The sequence below is a fragment of the Bos javanicus genome, chromosome 17 (assembly GCF_032452875.1).
Source record: "Bos javanicus breed banteng chromosome 17, ARS-OSU_banteng_1.0, whole genome shotgun sequence".
Classification (NCBI taxonomy): domain Eukaryota; kingdom Metazoa; phylum Chordata; class Mammalia; order Artiodactyla; family Bovidae; genus Bos; species Bos javanicus.
Window position 1 is genome coordinate 7124372 of NC_083884.1, and position 16708 is coordinate 7141079.

A 16708-nucleotide genomic window follows, 5' to 3' on the forward strand; every position below is an offset into this window, starting at 1 on the left:
CGGAGAAGGCGATGGCACCCACTCCTGTGCTCGTGCCTGGAGATCTCAGGGACGGGGGCCTGGTGGGCTGCAGTCCATGGGGTCGCTAGGAGTCGGACACGACTGAGCCACTTCACTTTCATGCATTGGAGAAGGCGATGGCACCCACTCCTGTGCTCGTGCCTGGAGATCCCAGGGACGGGGGCCTGGTGGGCTGCAGTCCATGGGGTCGCGAAGAGTCGGACACGACTGAGCCACTTCACTTTCACTTTTCACTTTCATGCATTGGAGAAGGCGATGGCACCCACTCCTGTACTCCTGCCTGGAGAATCCCAGGGACGGGGGAGCCTGGTGGGCTGCAGTCCATGGGGTCGCGAAGAGTCGGACACGACTGAGCCACTTCACTTTCACTTTTCACTTTCATGCATTGGAGAAGGCGATGGCACCCACTCCTGTACTCGTGCCTGGGGATCCCAGGGACGGGGGGCCTGGTGGGCTGCAGTCCATGGGGTCGCTAGGAGTCGGGCACGACTGAGCCACTTCACTTTCATGCATTGGAGAAGGCGATGGCACCCACTCCTGTACTCGTGCCTGGAGATCCCAGAGACGGGGGGCCTGGTGGGCTGCAGTCCATGGGGTCGCTAGGAGTCGGACACGACTGAGCGCCTTCACTTTCACTTTTCACTTTCATGCACTGGAGAAGGAAATGGCAACCCACTCCAGTATTCTTGCCTGGAGAATCCCAGGGACGGGGGAGCCTGGTGGGCTGCCGACTATGGGGTTGCAGAGAGTCGGACACGACTGAAGCGACTTAGCAGCAGCAGCAGCCCTTAAAGAGGGGGAAAAATCATCTTTATTTTTACCCTAATGGCTGAAAAGGCAGTCTGTGGTTAGAGATGTTACCTATCCTTTGATAGGTAACATTTAATCTTTGTTTTCTGGATGCTTGTGAAAGAAATCCATACCATCCTAAAATATGGAAGCAGATTTCAATAATTTCAGAAACAGATACAGTATCTATATTTAATCTATTTAGTTTCTTTCTTTACATCACTCATTCATGCTCCTCAGGAAATTCATGTTAGAATTCTTGAGTCTCAGAAAATGGCTTTGAGGGCTTAACACCCTCAGAACTTTAACCAGAAAAGACTTGGAAGGATGAGAGGAGTGGTGATCCTTGGCTGGCACAGGTTTTCATCCTGAAGGAACCTCGGTCTGCCTTTTAGTTCTTTCTCTCCCTTCTGCTGCTTACTTTTAGGGCTTATTTATCACTCTGTCAGAGGCTGCAATGGGAAGATGAAAAAAAATGAAAATCATATTTATTAATTTTTCATAGTAGCCCTTGGTTCAAAAGAAGGGGGAAGGGAAAGAGACTGAAGCTGCTGGATGAGGGAAGATTTGGAAATTATTTATTAGTACATTCCTGCCCTCTTGACCAGTAATAGGCCAGCAAAAAATCCTACAGGATTAAAATAATCCATATTGGACAACTTTTTGGATAATTCTACCCACAGTATTATGAACTCTTTGAATATTGTGTATCCCTCATATTATCATCATAGTAGTGAACATTTATTGAGCATTTATCATGGTCAGCCACCACACTATCCTTTATATGCATCTCTTCATTTAATCCTCATTCAGCATGATGAGATGGGTAGTACTGTGATGATTTTCCCACTACAGACATGGATGCTGAGGCTTACAAAGGCTACTACCTTCCTAAGGTCATTCAGGTAATAAACAGTGGAGCGAGAACTCAAAACAAGGCCTGTCTGATCTAGAGTGTCTGCTCTTAACCTCTATCTGGGTTGTCATCATGAAATAGCAGCTTATTTCCCGTCATGGCTGCGACCCATTAGTAGAGACCCAGAGGCACTACATGCGCTCACCTTTTTTGTGGAACCTCTAATTCTAAAATGCACAAATTAACCCAAACATTGCAAAATCAAAGATAAGTAAGTGATGGGCTTAAAGAAAGGACACATTTACTATCATCTTCAAAGATCAGGGTTTGACCTGTTTGGGTACCATGCCTGGCCCTACACCAGCTGGAGTTCAGTTCATTAGAGAAGTGCGACCCACATGTCAGATGTGGTGCTGGACACTGAGCTGCAAATACTAGCTTTGTAAAGGAACCTTGGGTTCCCCGGGGAGGACATGGTGATAATGAGATAACACTGGTCATACTAAGGCACCAGATACCACGTCTGATTTTATAAGAAACGTTTCACCCTAAAATTGGTTTGGGAAATGCTGGTTAAACAAAGGTAAACAAAAATTTTAATTGCAAAAATTGAGGTACTAATATGCTTTGTAACTACCCTAGAGGTTTTTATATTAATAAGTTGGGAACTACTGAAAGCAATCCCTGTTATTGGGTCACTTCCTCAGGTTACCTTTCTTGAAGCGTATCTTATTTTGGGTAAAATTTATACCTCCTTTAGAAAAGCCCATGGGAGTGGCCTAGTATTTTAAATATGGGTCTAATATTTTTAATTTGGCAGTAGGGGGAATAGAGATTTATACTTAACTAAAACTAAAAGTTAACTATAACTTAACTAAAATATAACTTAACTTATACTAACTAAAAGGTCTCTTAATCCCTTCTTAAATCGCAAGTCTCCCTTGCTGAAGAAAGTGAGATTCTGTCACAAGAAGAGCTATGGAAGTTATTACTGAGAGACTCAGCAGGGGCTTGCGGCGGGAGCGGCGGTGTGGATGAGGGCCCCTTGCTGCGGAGCCTGCTTTTATCTGCCCCCTCGTCACCTTCCTCCCAGGCCCTTGGTGGCCCTGATGAAATGCCCATCTTCCGAACGTTTCTGCCGAATTCACTCTGGGGTGAGAAGGGGCAGTGTGGATGGTGGCTCCAATTTTCACCTCTGAAACTAACATAAAAATCAGAAAAAGTAGTGAGTTGCACTCAACAATCAAAATGATTCAGTTGAACTATTTGAAGGAAGAATTATTAAAAAGAAGTAGCAGCCTGTTATCAAATAGCTGATTCTTCTTCCAGTTCAAATGTGCTGTGTAGGTTTTTATCTTCTGTGTGGAGTTTGGTTTGCTGAGAGCTACTTTGAGACAGAAGAATAGACCAAATGTGGGTCATTTTATTGCAGAGAGTCAAACCACTAGGGTGTAAAAATTACGGGACTTCTGTGTGTGTGTGTGTGTGTGCTCAGTCGTGTCTGACTCTTTGTGACCCCACGGGCTACAGCCCACCAGGTTCCTCTGCCCATGGACTTTTCCAGGCAAGAATAGTGGAGTGGGTTGCCATTTCCTTCTCCAGGGTGTCTTCCCAACCCAGGGATCTAACCCACTTCTCTTACATCTCCTGCATTGGCAGGCAGAGTCTTTACCACTAGTGCCACCTGGGAATTTAAAATGGGAATTTTCAGGAGACACTTTTTTTTAGCAATGTCAGATATATCAAAGAGCCAACTATAGCCTGAAGGATGCAGGTGGAAGGAATAGAGAGGGCTTTGGGTGTTACCATTATCAACAGACATTTGCAGAGGGTGACTGTGAAGCTGAGTCTGAGTCCTACTTTCATCACCCACACTGAAAGGTGGTAGACACAAGCCTGATCCTAAATAATAAAAGAGCACTATTTAGTGTTGCTGAATGTCAAGTGAATGCTGGAGCTTGTATAAGAGTTCTGATAGGATGTGTTAGGCAGAACGATGCTCCCCCCTTGAAGATGTCATGGTCTAATCCCCAGAACCTGTGACTGTGTTATATCGCATGGCAAAGAAGAACAAGGTTCCTTATCCACTGATCTTGATGTAACGTTATTTTGGGTTATCCCAGTAGGCCCAATGTAATCAATAATAAGGCATCTATACATTGGAAAAGGGAGACAGAAGAAGTCAGAGATTCAAAGATGCTACATTGTTGGAGGAAGGGACCAGACTATAAGCCCAGGGAATGCAGATGACCTCAAGAAGTTGAAAGAGCAGGGAAACTGACACTCCCCTAGAAACTCCAGAAGGAATATAGCCATGCACACACCTCGATTTTAGCCTAGTAAAACCTATTGTAACTTTATTTAAGATAATAAATACATCTTTGTTGTTTTAAGCCACCAAGTTTTAAGTTAATTTCTTACAGCAGTGATTGTTTTTGTTATTGTTGCTCAGCCACTCAGTTGTGTCCAATCTTTGCGGCCCCATGAATTGCAGCACATCTGGCTTCCCTGTCCTTCTCCATCTCCCAGAGCTTGCTCAAACTCATGTCCATTGCGTCAGTGATGTCATCCAACTATCTCGTCCTCTGTCGTCCCCTTCTCCTCCTGCCTTCAATCTTTCCCAGCATCAGGGTCTTCTATAATGAGTCAACTCTTCACATCAGGTGGCCAAAGTATTGTAGCTTCAGCTTCAGCATCAGTGATAGGAAGCTAATACAAGGATGCTGAAGAGAAAGAAGAGTCAAGGATGGTTTCATGAAGAAGGTAGTTCTTGAGCCAGGCATGAAAGACAGTAAGAATACTCATAACAGAATTAGAGTCACAAAGTTTGTCTTCTAGATACTGAGCTAACCTCCTTATACCTTTTCATTTATCTGCACAAAAACTCTATAAAGATACAATTCTTTCCCATTTTGTACATGAGAAAACTGAGGTTTAGAGAGGTTAGGTAACTTGTGTAATCATGAATGTTCAGTACTAGTCGCTCAGTTCAGTGACTCCCTGTCCATCACCAACTCCTGGAATTGACTCAAACTTATTTCCATTGAGTCAGTGATGCCATCCAACCATCTCATCCTCTATTGTCCCCTTTTCATCCCACCTTCTATCATTCCCAGCATCAGGGTCTTTTCAAATGAGTCAGTTCTTCACATCAGGTGGCCAAAGTATTGGAGTTTCAGCTTCAACATAAGTCCTTCCAATGAACACTCAGGACTAATCTCCTTTAGGATAGACAGGTTGGATCTCCTTGCAGTCCAAGGGACTCTCAAGAGTCTTCTTCAATACCACAGTTCAAAAGCATCAATTCTTCGGCACTCAGCTTTCTTTATAGTCCAACTCTCACATCCATACATCACTACTGGAAAAACTATAGCCTTGACGAGACGGACCTTTGTTGACAAAGTAATGTCTCTGCTTTTTAATATGCTGTCCAGGTTGGTCATAACTTTCCTTCCAAGGAGTAAGTGTCTTTTAATTTCATGGCTGCAGTCACCATCTGGAGTATATTTGAAGCCCCCCAAAATAAAGTCTGTCATTGTTTTCACTGTTTCCCCATCTATTTCCCATGAAGTGATGGGACCGGATGCCATGATCTTAGTTTTCTGAATGTTGAGTTTTAAGCCAACTTTTTCACTCTCCTCTTGCACTTTCATCAAGAAGCTCTTTAGTTCTTCTTTGCTAAGGGTCGTGTCATCTGCATATCTGAGGTTATTGACATTTCTCCCAGCAATTTTGATTCCACCTTGTGCTTCTTCCAGCCCAGCGTTTCTCATGATGTACTCTGCATATAAGTTAAATAAACAGGGTGACAATATACAGCCTTGACGTACTCCTTTTCCTATTTGGAACCAGTCTATTGTTCCATGTCCAGTTCTAACTGTTGCCTCCTGACCTGCATACAGATTTCTTAAGAGGCAGGTCAGGTGGTCTGGTATTTCCATCTCTTTCAGAATTTTCCACAGTTTTTTGTGATCCACACAGTCAAAGGCTTTGGCATAGTCAATAAAGCAGAAATAGATGTTTTTCTGGAACTCTCTTGCTTTTTCGATGATCCAGAGGATTTGGCAATTTGATCTCTGGTTCCTCGGCCTTTTCTAAAACCAACTTGAACATCTGGAAGTTCACGCATCACATATTGCTGAAGCCTGGCTTGGAGAATTTTGAACATTACTTTGCTAGAGTGTGAGGTGAATGCAATCATGTGGTAGTTTCAGCATTCTTTGGCATTGCCTTTCTTTGAGATTGGAAGGAAAACTGACCTTTTCCAGTCCTGTGGCCACTGCTGAGTTTTCCAAATTTGCTGGCATATTGAATATAGCACTTTCACAGCATCATCTTTTAGGATCTGAAATAGCTTAACTAGAATTCCATCACCTCCCCTAGCTTTGTTTGTGGTGATGCTCCTAAGGCCCACTTGACTTCACATTCCAGAATGTCTGGCTCTAGGTGAGTGGTCACACCATTGTGATTATCTGGGTCATGAAGATCTTTTTTGTACAGTTCTTCTGTGTATTATTGGCACCTCTTCTTAATATCTTCTGCTTCTGTTAGGTCTATACCATTTCTGTCCTTTATTGAGCCCATCTTTGCATAAAATGTTCCCTTGGTATCTCTCATTTTCCTGAAGAGGTCTCTAGTCTTTCCCATTCTATTGTTTTCCTCTATTTCTCTGCATGGATCACTGAGGAAGGCTTTCTTATCTCTCCTTGCTATTCTTTGGAACTCTGCATTCAAATGGGTATATCTTTCCTTCTCTCATTTACTTTTGGCTTCTCTTCTTTTCACAGCTATTTGTAAGGCCTCCTCAGACAATCATTTTGCTTTTTTGCATTTCTTTTTCTTGGGGATGGTCTTGATCCCTGTCTCCTGTACAATGTCACGAACGTCAGTCCATAGTTCATCACGCACTCTGTCTATCAGATCTAGTCCCTTAAGTCTATTTCTCATTTCCACTGTATAATCGTAAGGTATTGGATTTATGTCATACCTGGATGGTCCAGTGGTTTTCCCTACTTTCTTCAATTTAAGTCTGAATTTGGCAATAAGGAGTTCATGATCTGAGCCACAGCCAGCTCCTGGTCTTGTTTTTGCTGACTATATAGAGCTTCTCCATCTTTGGCTGCAAAGAATATAATCAATCTGATTTCGGTGTTGACCATCTGGTGATGTCCATGTGTAGAGTCTTCTCTTGCGTGTTGGAAGACAGTGTTTGCTATGACCAGTGCGTTCTCTTGATAAAACTCTATTAGCCTTTGCCCTGCTTCATTCTGTACTCCAAGGCCAAATTTTCCTGTTACTCCAGGTGCTTCTTGACTTCCTACTTTTGCATTCCAGTCCCCTATAATGAAAAGGACATCTTTCTTGGGTGTTAGTTCTAGAAGGTCTCGTTAGGTCTTCATTGAACCCTTCAACTTCAGCTTCTACAGCATTACTGGTTGGGGCATAGACTTGGATTACCATCATATTGAATGGTTTGCCTTGGAAATGAACGGAGATCATTCTGTCGTTTTTGAGATTGCATCCAAGTACTGCATTTCAGACTCTTGTTGACTATGATGGCTACTCCATTTCTTCTAAGGGATTCTTGCCCACAGTAGTAGATATAATCTGAGTTAAATTCACCCATTCCAGTCCATTTCAGTTCGCTGATTTCTTAAATGTCAGTGTTCACTCTAGCCATTTTTTGACTACTTCCAATTTGCCTTGATTCATGGACCTGACATTCCAGGTTCCTATGCAATATTGCTCTTTACAGCATCGGACCTTGCTTTCATCACCAGTCACATCCACAGCTGGGTGTTGTTTTTGCTTTGACTTCATCTCTGCATCCTTTCTGGAGTTATTTCTCCACTGGTATCCAATAGCATATTGGGCACCTACCGACCTGGGGAGTTCCTCTTTCAGTATCCTATCTTTTTGCCATTTCTTACTGTTCATGGGGTTCTCAACACAAGAATACTGAAGTGGTTTGCCATTCCCTTCTCCAGTGGACCACATTTTGTCAGACCTCTCCACCAAGACCTATCCATCTTGGGTGACCCTACACAGCATGGCTTAGTTTCACCGAGTTAGACAGGCTTCTGGTCCATGTGATTAGATTGGTTGGTTTTCTGTGATTGTGGTTTTAGTCTGTCTGCCCTCTGATGCCCTGTCTCAGTGCCTACCATCTTACTGGGGTTTCTCCTACTTGGACGTGGGTTGTCTGTTCATGGCTGCTCCAGCAAAGCGCAGCCACTGCTCCTTACTACTCACTACTTCTAGTTAATAGTACTAGTCACTGCTGCTGCTGCTGCTAAGTCGCTTTAGTCGTGTCCGACTCTGTGCGACCCCATAGATGGCAGCCCACCAGGCTCCCCTGTCCCTGGGATTCTCCAGGCAAGAATACTGGAGTGGGTTTGCCATTTCCTTCTCCAATGCATGAAAGTGAAAAGTGAAAGTGAAGTCACTCAGTCGTGTCTGACACTCAGTGACCCCATGGACTTCAGCCCACCAGGCTCCTCTGTCCATGGGATTTTCCAGGCAAGAGTACTGGAGTGGGGTGCCATTGCCTTCTCCAAGAAGCATGGGCAGTGCTGTGTAAACATCACTTACAGACGTCTTTCATTCCTTGGATCAGGAGAGTAGTAACTTTCTTAAGTTCAATAGCAACAGATATATTGGGTTGGCCAAAAAGCTCATTCAGGTTTTTCATAAGCTGTTACAGAAAAATACAAACCAACTTTTTTGGCCAACCCAGTATATGTATTGAAAGTTTACCACTTAAAAGAACAATACACTAGTCACTTACATATAGCTGTGAATAGAAGAGAAACAAAAGGCAAAAGAGAAAAGGAAAGATACACTCATTTGAATGCAGAGTTCCAAAGAATAGCAAGGAGAGATAAGAAAGCCTTCGTCAACAATCAATGCAAAGAAATAGAGGAGAACAATAGAATGGGAAAGACTAGATATCTCTTCAAGAAAATTAGAGAGCAAGGGAACATTTCATGCAAAGATGGGCACAATCGTATGGACCTAACAGAAGGAGAAGATATTAAGAAGAGGTGGCAAGAATACACAGAAGAAATTAAAAAAAAAAAAAAAGATCTTCATGACCCAGATAATCACAACGGTATGATCACTCACCTAAAGCCAGACATTCTGGAATGTGAAGTCAAGTGGGCCTTAGGAAGCATCACTACGAACAAAGCTAGTGGAGGTGATGGAATTCCAGTTGAGCTATTTCAAATCCTGAAAGATGATACTGTGAAAGTGCTGCACTCAATATGCCAGCAAATTTCGAAAACTTTGCAGTGGCCACAGGACTGCGAAAGGTCAGTTTTCATTCCAATCCCAAAGAAAGGCAATGCCAAAGAATGGTCAAACTACCACACAATTGCACTCATCTCACATGCTAGACAAGTAATGCTCAAAATTCTCCAAGCCAGGCTTCAGCAATACATGAACCGAAAAATTCCAGATATTCAAGCTGGATTTAGAAAAGGCAGAGGAACCAGAAATCAAATTACCAACATCCGTTGGATTATCAAAAAAGCAAGAGAGTTCCAGAAAAACATCTATTTCTGCTTTATTGACTATGCCAAAGCCTTTGACTGTGTGGATCACAAAAAACTGTGGAAAATTCTGAAAGAGATGGGAATGCCAGACCACCTGACCTGCCTCTTGAGAAACTTCTATGCAGGTCAGGAAGCAACAGTTAGAACTGGACATGGAACAACAGACTGGTTCCAAATAGGAAAAGGAGTACATCAAGGCTGTATATTGTCTCCCTGCTTATTTAACTTATATGCAGAGTACATCATGAGAAACGCTGAGCTGGATGAAGCACAAGGTGGAATCAAGATTGCCAGGAGAAATCTCAATGACCTCAGATATGCAGATGACACCACTCTTATGGCAGAAAACCAAGAAAAACTAAAGAGCCTCTTGATGAAAGTGAAAGAGGAGAGTGAAAAAGTTGGCTTAAAACTCAACATTCAGAAAACTAAGATCATGGCATCTGGTCCCATCACTTCATGGCAAATAGATGGGGAAACAGTGAGGGACTTTATTTTTTGGGGCTCCAAAATCACTGCAGATGGTGACTGCAGCCATGAAATTAAAAGACGCTTACTCCTTGGAAGGAAAGTTATGACCAACTTAGACAGCATATTAAAAAGCAGAGGCCTTACTTTGCCAACAAAGATCCATCTAATCAAAGCTATGGTTTTTCCAGTAGTTGTGTATGGATGTCAGATTTGAACTATAAAGAAAGCTGAGTGCCAAATAATTGATGCTTTTGAACTGTTGGAGAAGACTCTTGAGAGTCCCTTGGACTGCAAGGAGATCCAACCTGTCCATCCTAAAGGAGATCAGTCCTGGGTGTTCATTGGAAGGCCTGATGCTAAAGCTGAAACTCCAGTACTTTGGCCACCTGATGTGAAGAACTGACTCACTTGAAAATACCCTCATGCTGGGAATGATTGAAGGTGAGATGAGAAGGGGATGACAGAGGATGAGATTATTGTTTGGCATCACTGACTCAGTGGACATGAGTTTGAGTCAACTCTGGGAGTTGGTGATGTATAGGGAGGCCTGGCGTGCTGTGGTCCATGGGGTTGCAAAGAGTCATACACTACTAAGCAACTGAACTGAACTGAACTGAAACTAGTCACTGTGGAAGACTCAAAAGTGGCTAAAAATCAATTTGGAAATACACCTGAAGAAGGATGGGGAATAGTAATTAGAAGGAGGAGGTGACTAGGTATTAGCTACCGTCAGTAATTTGTAGAATGAATCCTGGGTTCTTTCCAAGTAGACATAATTGTCATTTTCTCAGGAAATGACATTTAAAGATTTTAGGAGAGCCTCTGAAACTCTCATCTGAGACATGTAAAATTCCATCCATGTACTATTGAGGAGAATCAGTTTTGCCATCTTTTAAAGAGTCATTAAAATAAGATTTGTGAACCTTGAGTATCTTCTCTCTTCTCATGGAGGAATTCATTGTTTTATTTATTCTGTTTGCCATAAGGTGCAAAGAATTCTTCTTCAGAACATGTAGATCTTTCAGTTAATACTGACTAGCATTGATCATTCTTTAAAATAACATAAACTATTCATGTATCATCCCAAGCTGGAATGTGTAAGTAATGCTTGGAAATCTGATGCATAATCCCTTCACAAATAATAGTCATTCTAAAGAGAAATATTAGCAGTCCAACATGAAATACAAGACAGATTCCTACTTGATTTTGAGTGTGTCTATGTATTTTCACTCCTGGAGACTGAGTCTTCCCACTAATTTCAAAGAATGACTTAGGACCTTTTTTTGCCCACTTGAGTTAGTAATATAAGTCCTGACCCAATGGGGTTTGATTTTTCCCTCCAGTTAATTGATTAGAGCCAGATCCTCAAAGCCCACATTTGTTAGAGTAGATTCTACTAAGTTCTGAGTTGGCTGTTTTAATCAAAGCAAAAGAGGACATCTGCATTTTTTTCATCTTCATTTCAAAGTGTTATATTATTAGATTCAGAATCACCCTGAATAATTAGCATCAGTAGAATCTGTCTCTCCATTTCCAAAAAGCTGTCCCTGCCAGTATCAGGACCTATTTCTACAATGGGGTATAACATCTAAATGTATAAACACTGGGATCCTGAATGTCCAGATTACTCAGGACCAGGAGTCATCAAGGCAGGAAAATGTGGTCACCTGGAGCGCTCAGACCCATGGAGGCTCCCCAGTGCTGTCCTGATTCTTGGCCCTCTTGATGTGCCCATTGTTTCCTCGGTTGTCCCCACACCATCCACGCATGCGCCGTCTTGAACACCCTTTGCACCAGTTCTGCCTGTGTTCTGCCTTTGTTGTTCTTTCAGGGTGTTCTTCCATTTCCTCAATTATCTTTATTAACCAGGAGACTTGGATGAGAGGGAGCAGGAAATCTAAGGTCTCTCTCTGTCTCTTGCATGGCGTGTATGTGCGTGTGTGTGAGAGAGAGTGACTTGAACCTACAAAGCTGTACACTTGCACACAGCCGTCCAGCCATGCTAACTTTCACCTTGAAAGTATACTGCCAGGCTGCTCGGCCCCTGGAGCTATTGCATTGTCCACAGGAAATGTGCAGCGTGGGGTAACTAAATTTTAGAGTTAGGCCATTCTGTTTTTGAATTTATTTTTAATTGAGGATAGTTGCTTTGTAATATTGTGTTGGCTTCTGCCAATGAAAATTGAAACTACAATAGGGTATCCCCTCACACCTGTCAGAATGGCTGTCTTAAAAAAAAAAAATCTACAAACATCAAATGCTGGAGAGGGTGTGGAGAAAAGGGAACCCTCTCGCACTGTTGTTGGAAATGTACATTGATGCAACCACAATGGAGAACAGTATGGAGATTCCTTAAAAAATTAGGAATAAAACTACCATATGACCCAGCAATCCCGCTACTGGACATATACCCTGAGAAAACCATAATTGAAAAAGGCCATTCTTATTTTTAATAACTTTTCTGTGTGGAAATGGTGAGGCTTTGGGCTAGTAAGTTATCTAAGTATGTAAAGATTTGGGAAGATTTGCAAATATTTTCTCTCATAATTATTTAAAACTTAGAACTCTGAAAAATTGGGGGGGAAATGCTAAGGAATACTTGATTTGAAATAAATGGAAACCATACGCTTAAAGCACTGTCTATAGTCAAGATGGAGTGTCCGTGTTTGCTATAGATCTGTCCTCATTTTTCCTAAGGGAATTTTAATCCAAATGTTTTATTATCGTTGGCAAGATCCAGATTCTGAATCTGCCCTCAGTGCTTTGTTTTGTTCAGTCTCAGCTTTTGGATCAAAATAACCACTTATTATTTTGCCAGAAATTCAGCATTAACACTAATGTATTTCTTAACAATTGCACAAGTCTGGGCTGTCATGAGAATTACTTTGCTTAAAATAAGTATGTTAAAATGCAGACACACAGCATGCACACATACGTATTTATATGTTTTCAAGCTAAGAGACAGCTCATGGAAAAATGTGAAGTCCAGTTATTTGTGTAGTTTAAGAAAAAAGAGTAAGCCAAGAACATGAATCTTAATTTGTTTTCCATTGCCAAGAGCCCAGATGAGGGAATACTGTAAGTAATGGATAATTTACCCTTACCCTCAAATTATCAAATATATGGGTCTTAGGAGTAACATGTTATAAGCACTGTGTATGCGTATTTATGTGGAAATGTAACACATGTACACTAAGAGTGGATTTGGGAGGAAAGGTTTAAAATGTCCTCCAACAGATTATCAAGTTATTTTCTCCAATTTTAATTACTTCTCCATAGGGAAGAACAGTGTGAAGGTATTTGTATTTTCTTAGAGCAGAAAGTATTAGAATGTTGGTAGAATTTCCTGTTTTAACCAAGAATGAAGGAGAACTATGAGCCATTTGCTTCCTGAATGGCTGCATTCCAGCTGTGCGGACTGATCGCACACATCTGCCAATCAGAACAGGCCCTGGAGGGAACCTTGGAGGCTGAGTCTTGTTTACATGCATCGTTTCTGCATCGTGACTCTGTTTCTCCCCTCCTCCTGTGTGTTGTATGTCTAGGAGGATTTGTAGGGGAATTCGCTATTACGCGCCTAAATAAGCTATATGAAACTAAGACACCAGCCACAGCAAACTGTATTTCGGGCAGACTTAGCTCATCTTAGTTACAGGTAAGAGTTGTTACTTTGTTACGAGGATAGCTGAATGTGCATCTAGTTTCTGGCTTTACTTTGAGACAGTATACTTTACTTTTGTTAGCAAAACTAACAGGCTAAAAGCTGAAGAGGAACAGTCAAAAAATCGGAACATGTGCGCTGTATTCCTGACTTTAAATTTTATAGTACTCAACAAATGAAAAACTAGATTTTTATTTAGCGGAGGGGTAAACCAAGTTAAATTAAAAGTTTTAAAAGTGGCAGTAACACTAAGTCACTGTGTAGAGAAATTGGAACCAGAAGCATATTAACCTCATGTGTCTGGGAGAGCCTTGTAGCTAAACAAATATGTTTTATTGTGGATCTTTCTCCTTGTCAGTGTTTCAGAGAACAGTATCTTCCTGTGTGCTAATTCCTTGGTTTAAAAAGACATTTCTTTTTTATTAAGTATTCAGAAAGAATTTATACTTAACTATGTAAATCTGATTCATTTCCTTTCGTAATTTTTTCATAAAATTTCTTCAGAACTTTTAGAGAATGTTTTCGTTATCTTTATGCTGCTGCATCAGCAGTAAAATTAAGGGGGTAAGAAAGGATTCCAGTCTAATCTTTGTTTAGCCATTAAATTGTATCATGTTAGTGTTAATTCAGAAGATAGTTTAGAAAACTACCTTTTGATAATCTTGCATAGGATTTTTAAAAGTCCTTCTATAGGATTTTATTGTGGTTTTACCCATTGCTTGCTTGCTTTTTTTTTTTTTTTTTACCCACTGCTTTCTGTTGTTAGTTTTTTCATAACACTGCTATCTTTCTACTTCATTTATTTATTTTTAAGCATGTACTGAAGGAAAAATCATTAGTCAAAAAAAAAAAAGCACAACCTGTGGGTTTTGTGGTTCTTTCTCTTATATATAATAGTTTTCAGGTTGATGAAGAACATTTTAGAGTAGTACGTAGAGGCACTTCTAAAAATGACTAGCAGCTAGGCTCTGGCCTCTTATTCTGTAGCAGGATTTCTCCATTTTAACGCTGTTGACGTTTTCGGTGAGATTATTCTTTGTTGTAGTGGTTAGTAGCGTCCCTGGTCTCTACCCGCCAGATGCCAGTAGCTCCCTCCTCCTGAGCTGTGACAACCACAGACCGTTTCCTGGCATTGCCAGGTGTCCCCCTGGGGAGGAGGAGCAAAATCGCCCCTGGTTGAGAACCACTGCCCTGTAGCCCGTGAGACCTAATTTCCTGTGAAACATGGAAACCCAACTTCTGAAGAGTTCTGGGTGATAGAGAGTTAAGGAGGAGGCTGTGCTGGTCTCAGTGTATTTGCAGATGTAGCTGACTGCTCATTTCCCCTCCCCATCCTGTTAGATGCTTTTGCCAACCATGATTCATGGAATGATTTTTTTGAGCTGAGTAATTTGTGGCTTTTCAGTTTCCTTACTTTCTTTCCTTAGCTAAACTTGTTTTGGTTTTAGCAAAGTGTTTAAAACAGCAAAGATCTTTGAAAATGAAATAATACGTGTAATGATATATTTTCTAAGTAGATGATTTTTAACAAACTGTAAAAACTTTATATGCCTGTCCTTCTTTGTATCTTTCATAACTCCTCTGTCAGACAAATCCTCTCAACTCTGAAGGAGAGCCTTATGTAGGGGAAGACACAGCAACCTTTGAACAGCCCTTTGTGAAATCTGATGGTATGGCAGCTGGTATTTAAGAACTTCTTTTCTAAGACTCCTAAAGAGCATTTTAAAATGTGACTTTCTTCTTTCTTTACAGATCGAAACGAACGAAATAAACCAGAGCATCGTTCTTCAAGGTATGAATTTATAGTTATTTAATAACTCTGTATAAAGCTTCTCTTTTAGGAAATATTATTTGGAAGAAGTCCAAGTGTCCCTTTTTGAAACACTGTATACTTGGAATCTTCCGTGGCCCTCAGGCTTCACAAGAGAAATACTGTTCATTCTCAGAACATTCTTTATAAAATTATTGACTACCTGGAAGACATGTTTTATTTTGAGAATTTGTATCAGTGACAGGTATATTTTTACAGAAAATTATTTTATCCCTGTTTCTTTTCTTCTGTGGTTTATTTCCCTCCACTTTCTTTAATTGGTATTTTTATAAATGTGTACTGCTTTTTTCTAATTATGTATAAAGCTACCATGGGCTTATAGAAATTTAAAAATTATTTTTTAAAGTAGAAATCATTAAAAAAAAACAATGTCTTTCATCAACTGGAAATGGATGGCTACTGCTAAAAATTTGATGTAATTAATTCTTTCTAGAGCTTATCGGTATAAATATATATATATATATATTGCAGTTGAATTCTTTAAGTTCTGACTAGACAGTTTTGAATGGCCAGGAAGGTTCTGCCCCTTCAGCTCCTTATTCACGCTGAGAAGCGTGTCCTGTGAGAGCTTCACCAACACTGAAGAGTGTGTTTGAAACCCTTGTCAAACGTAAGGGATGGAGGGGGCTCAGATGGTAAAAAGTCTGCCTGCAGTGTGGGACACCCAGGTTCAACCACTGGGTCGGGAAGATCCCCTGGAGAAGGGAATGGCAACCCACTCCAGTAGTTTTTCCTGGAGAATCCCATGGACAGAGGAGCCTGGGGGGCTACAGTCCTGGGGATCACAAGGAATTGGACATAACTGAGCAACTAACACTTGTCAGACTTATATGTGGAAATTGTCTAACTTCCACTCTCTAGGCAAGAATGACAGATCTTTTTTTTTATTTTTTAACCTAGTTCTGTGAAGGATTGTAACTTTTTAATATCATTTTCACCTTATTCCACATTTCCTCACTTTTCCTTTGTATTTTATATTGTGATAGTGTGATAGTGTTATTAGTTGCTCAGTCGTGTCTGACTCTCTTCGACCCCTTGAATTATAGCCCACCAGGCTCCTCTGTCCATGGAATTCTCCAGGCAAGAATACTGGAGTGGGTTGCCATTTCCTTCTCCAGGGGATCTTCCCAACCCAGGGGTCGAACCCAGATCTCCTGCAATGCAGGCAGAGTCTTTACCATCTGAGGCACCAGGGAACGTCCAGTACGTTTTGCAGAGATTGTCAATCAGAGTAAGTTACTGAGATCTAATCTGTGAGGAAAATACAGCTAAGTATTTGGGATGTAAGGTAGTTTTTTGGGGGAGGAGTATAATTCACATACATTAAAATTCACTCTTTTCGGTGTATGATTCTATGAGTTTTGACAAACACATACAGTTAGATAGCCATAATCATAGAAAAGTGTGTAAGATTGATATTTTTAATACTTAAAAAGTAATAGAAAAAAGAATGTAAGAGGACTTTGTCAGCATGCCTGACTGTGAGTGACATAAAGTTGAAAGGGTAAAAAATACTTAGGATG

The 16708-nt window shown here is 41.0% G+C and overlaps 1 protein-coding gene across 12 annotated transcripts in view; it reads left to right on the plus strand.

Annotated features, from left to right (window-relative positions):
- The window catches only part of SH3D19 (SH3 domain containing 19), a 201740-nt gene that overhangs the window by 79398 nt on the left and 105634 nt on the right, over positions 1–16708 (plus strand). For 6 of the 12 annotated variants that reach the window (XM_061383997.1, XM_061383996.1, XM_061384001.1 and 3 more), the window contains exon 2: positions 15107–15146. In XM_061383997.1, coding sequence (XP_061239981.1) covers positions 15107–15146 — 40 coding nt within the window. Of the gene's footprint in view, positions 1–13175; positions 13349–14698; positions 15025–15106; positions 15147–16708 lie in introns of those variants that run through there. The other 6 variants (XM_061384002.1, XM_061383998.1, XM_061383999.1 and 3 more) reach the window with 5 other exon arrangements.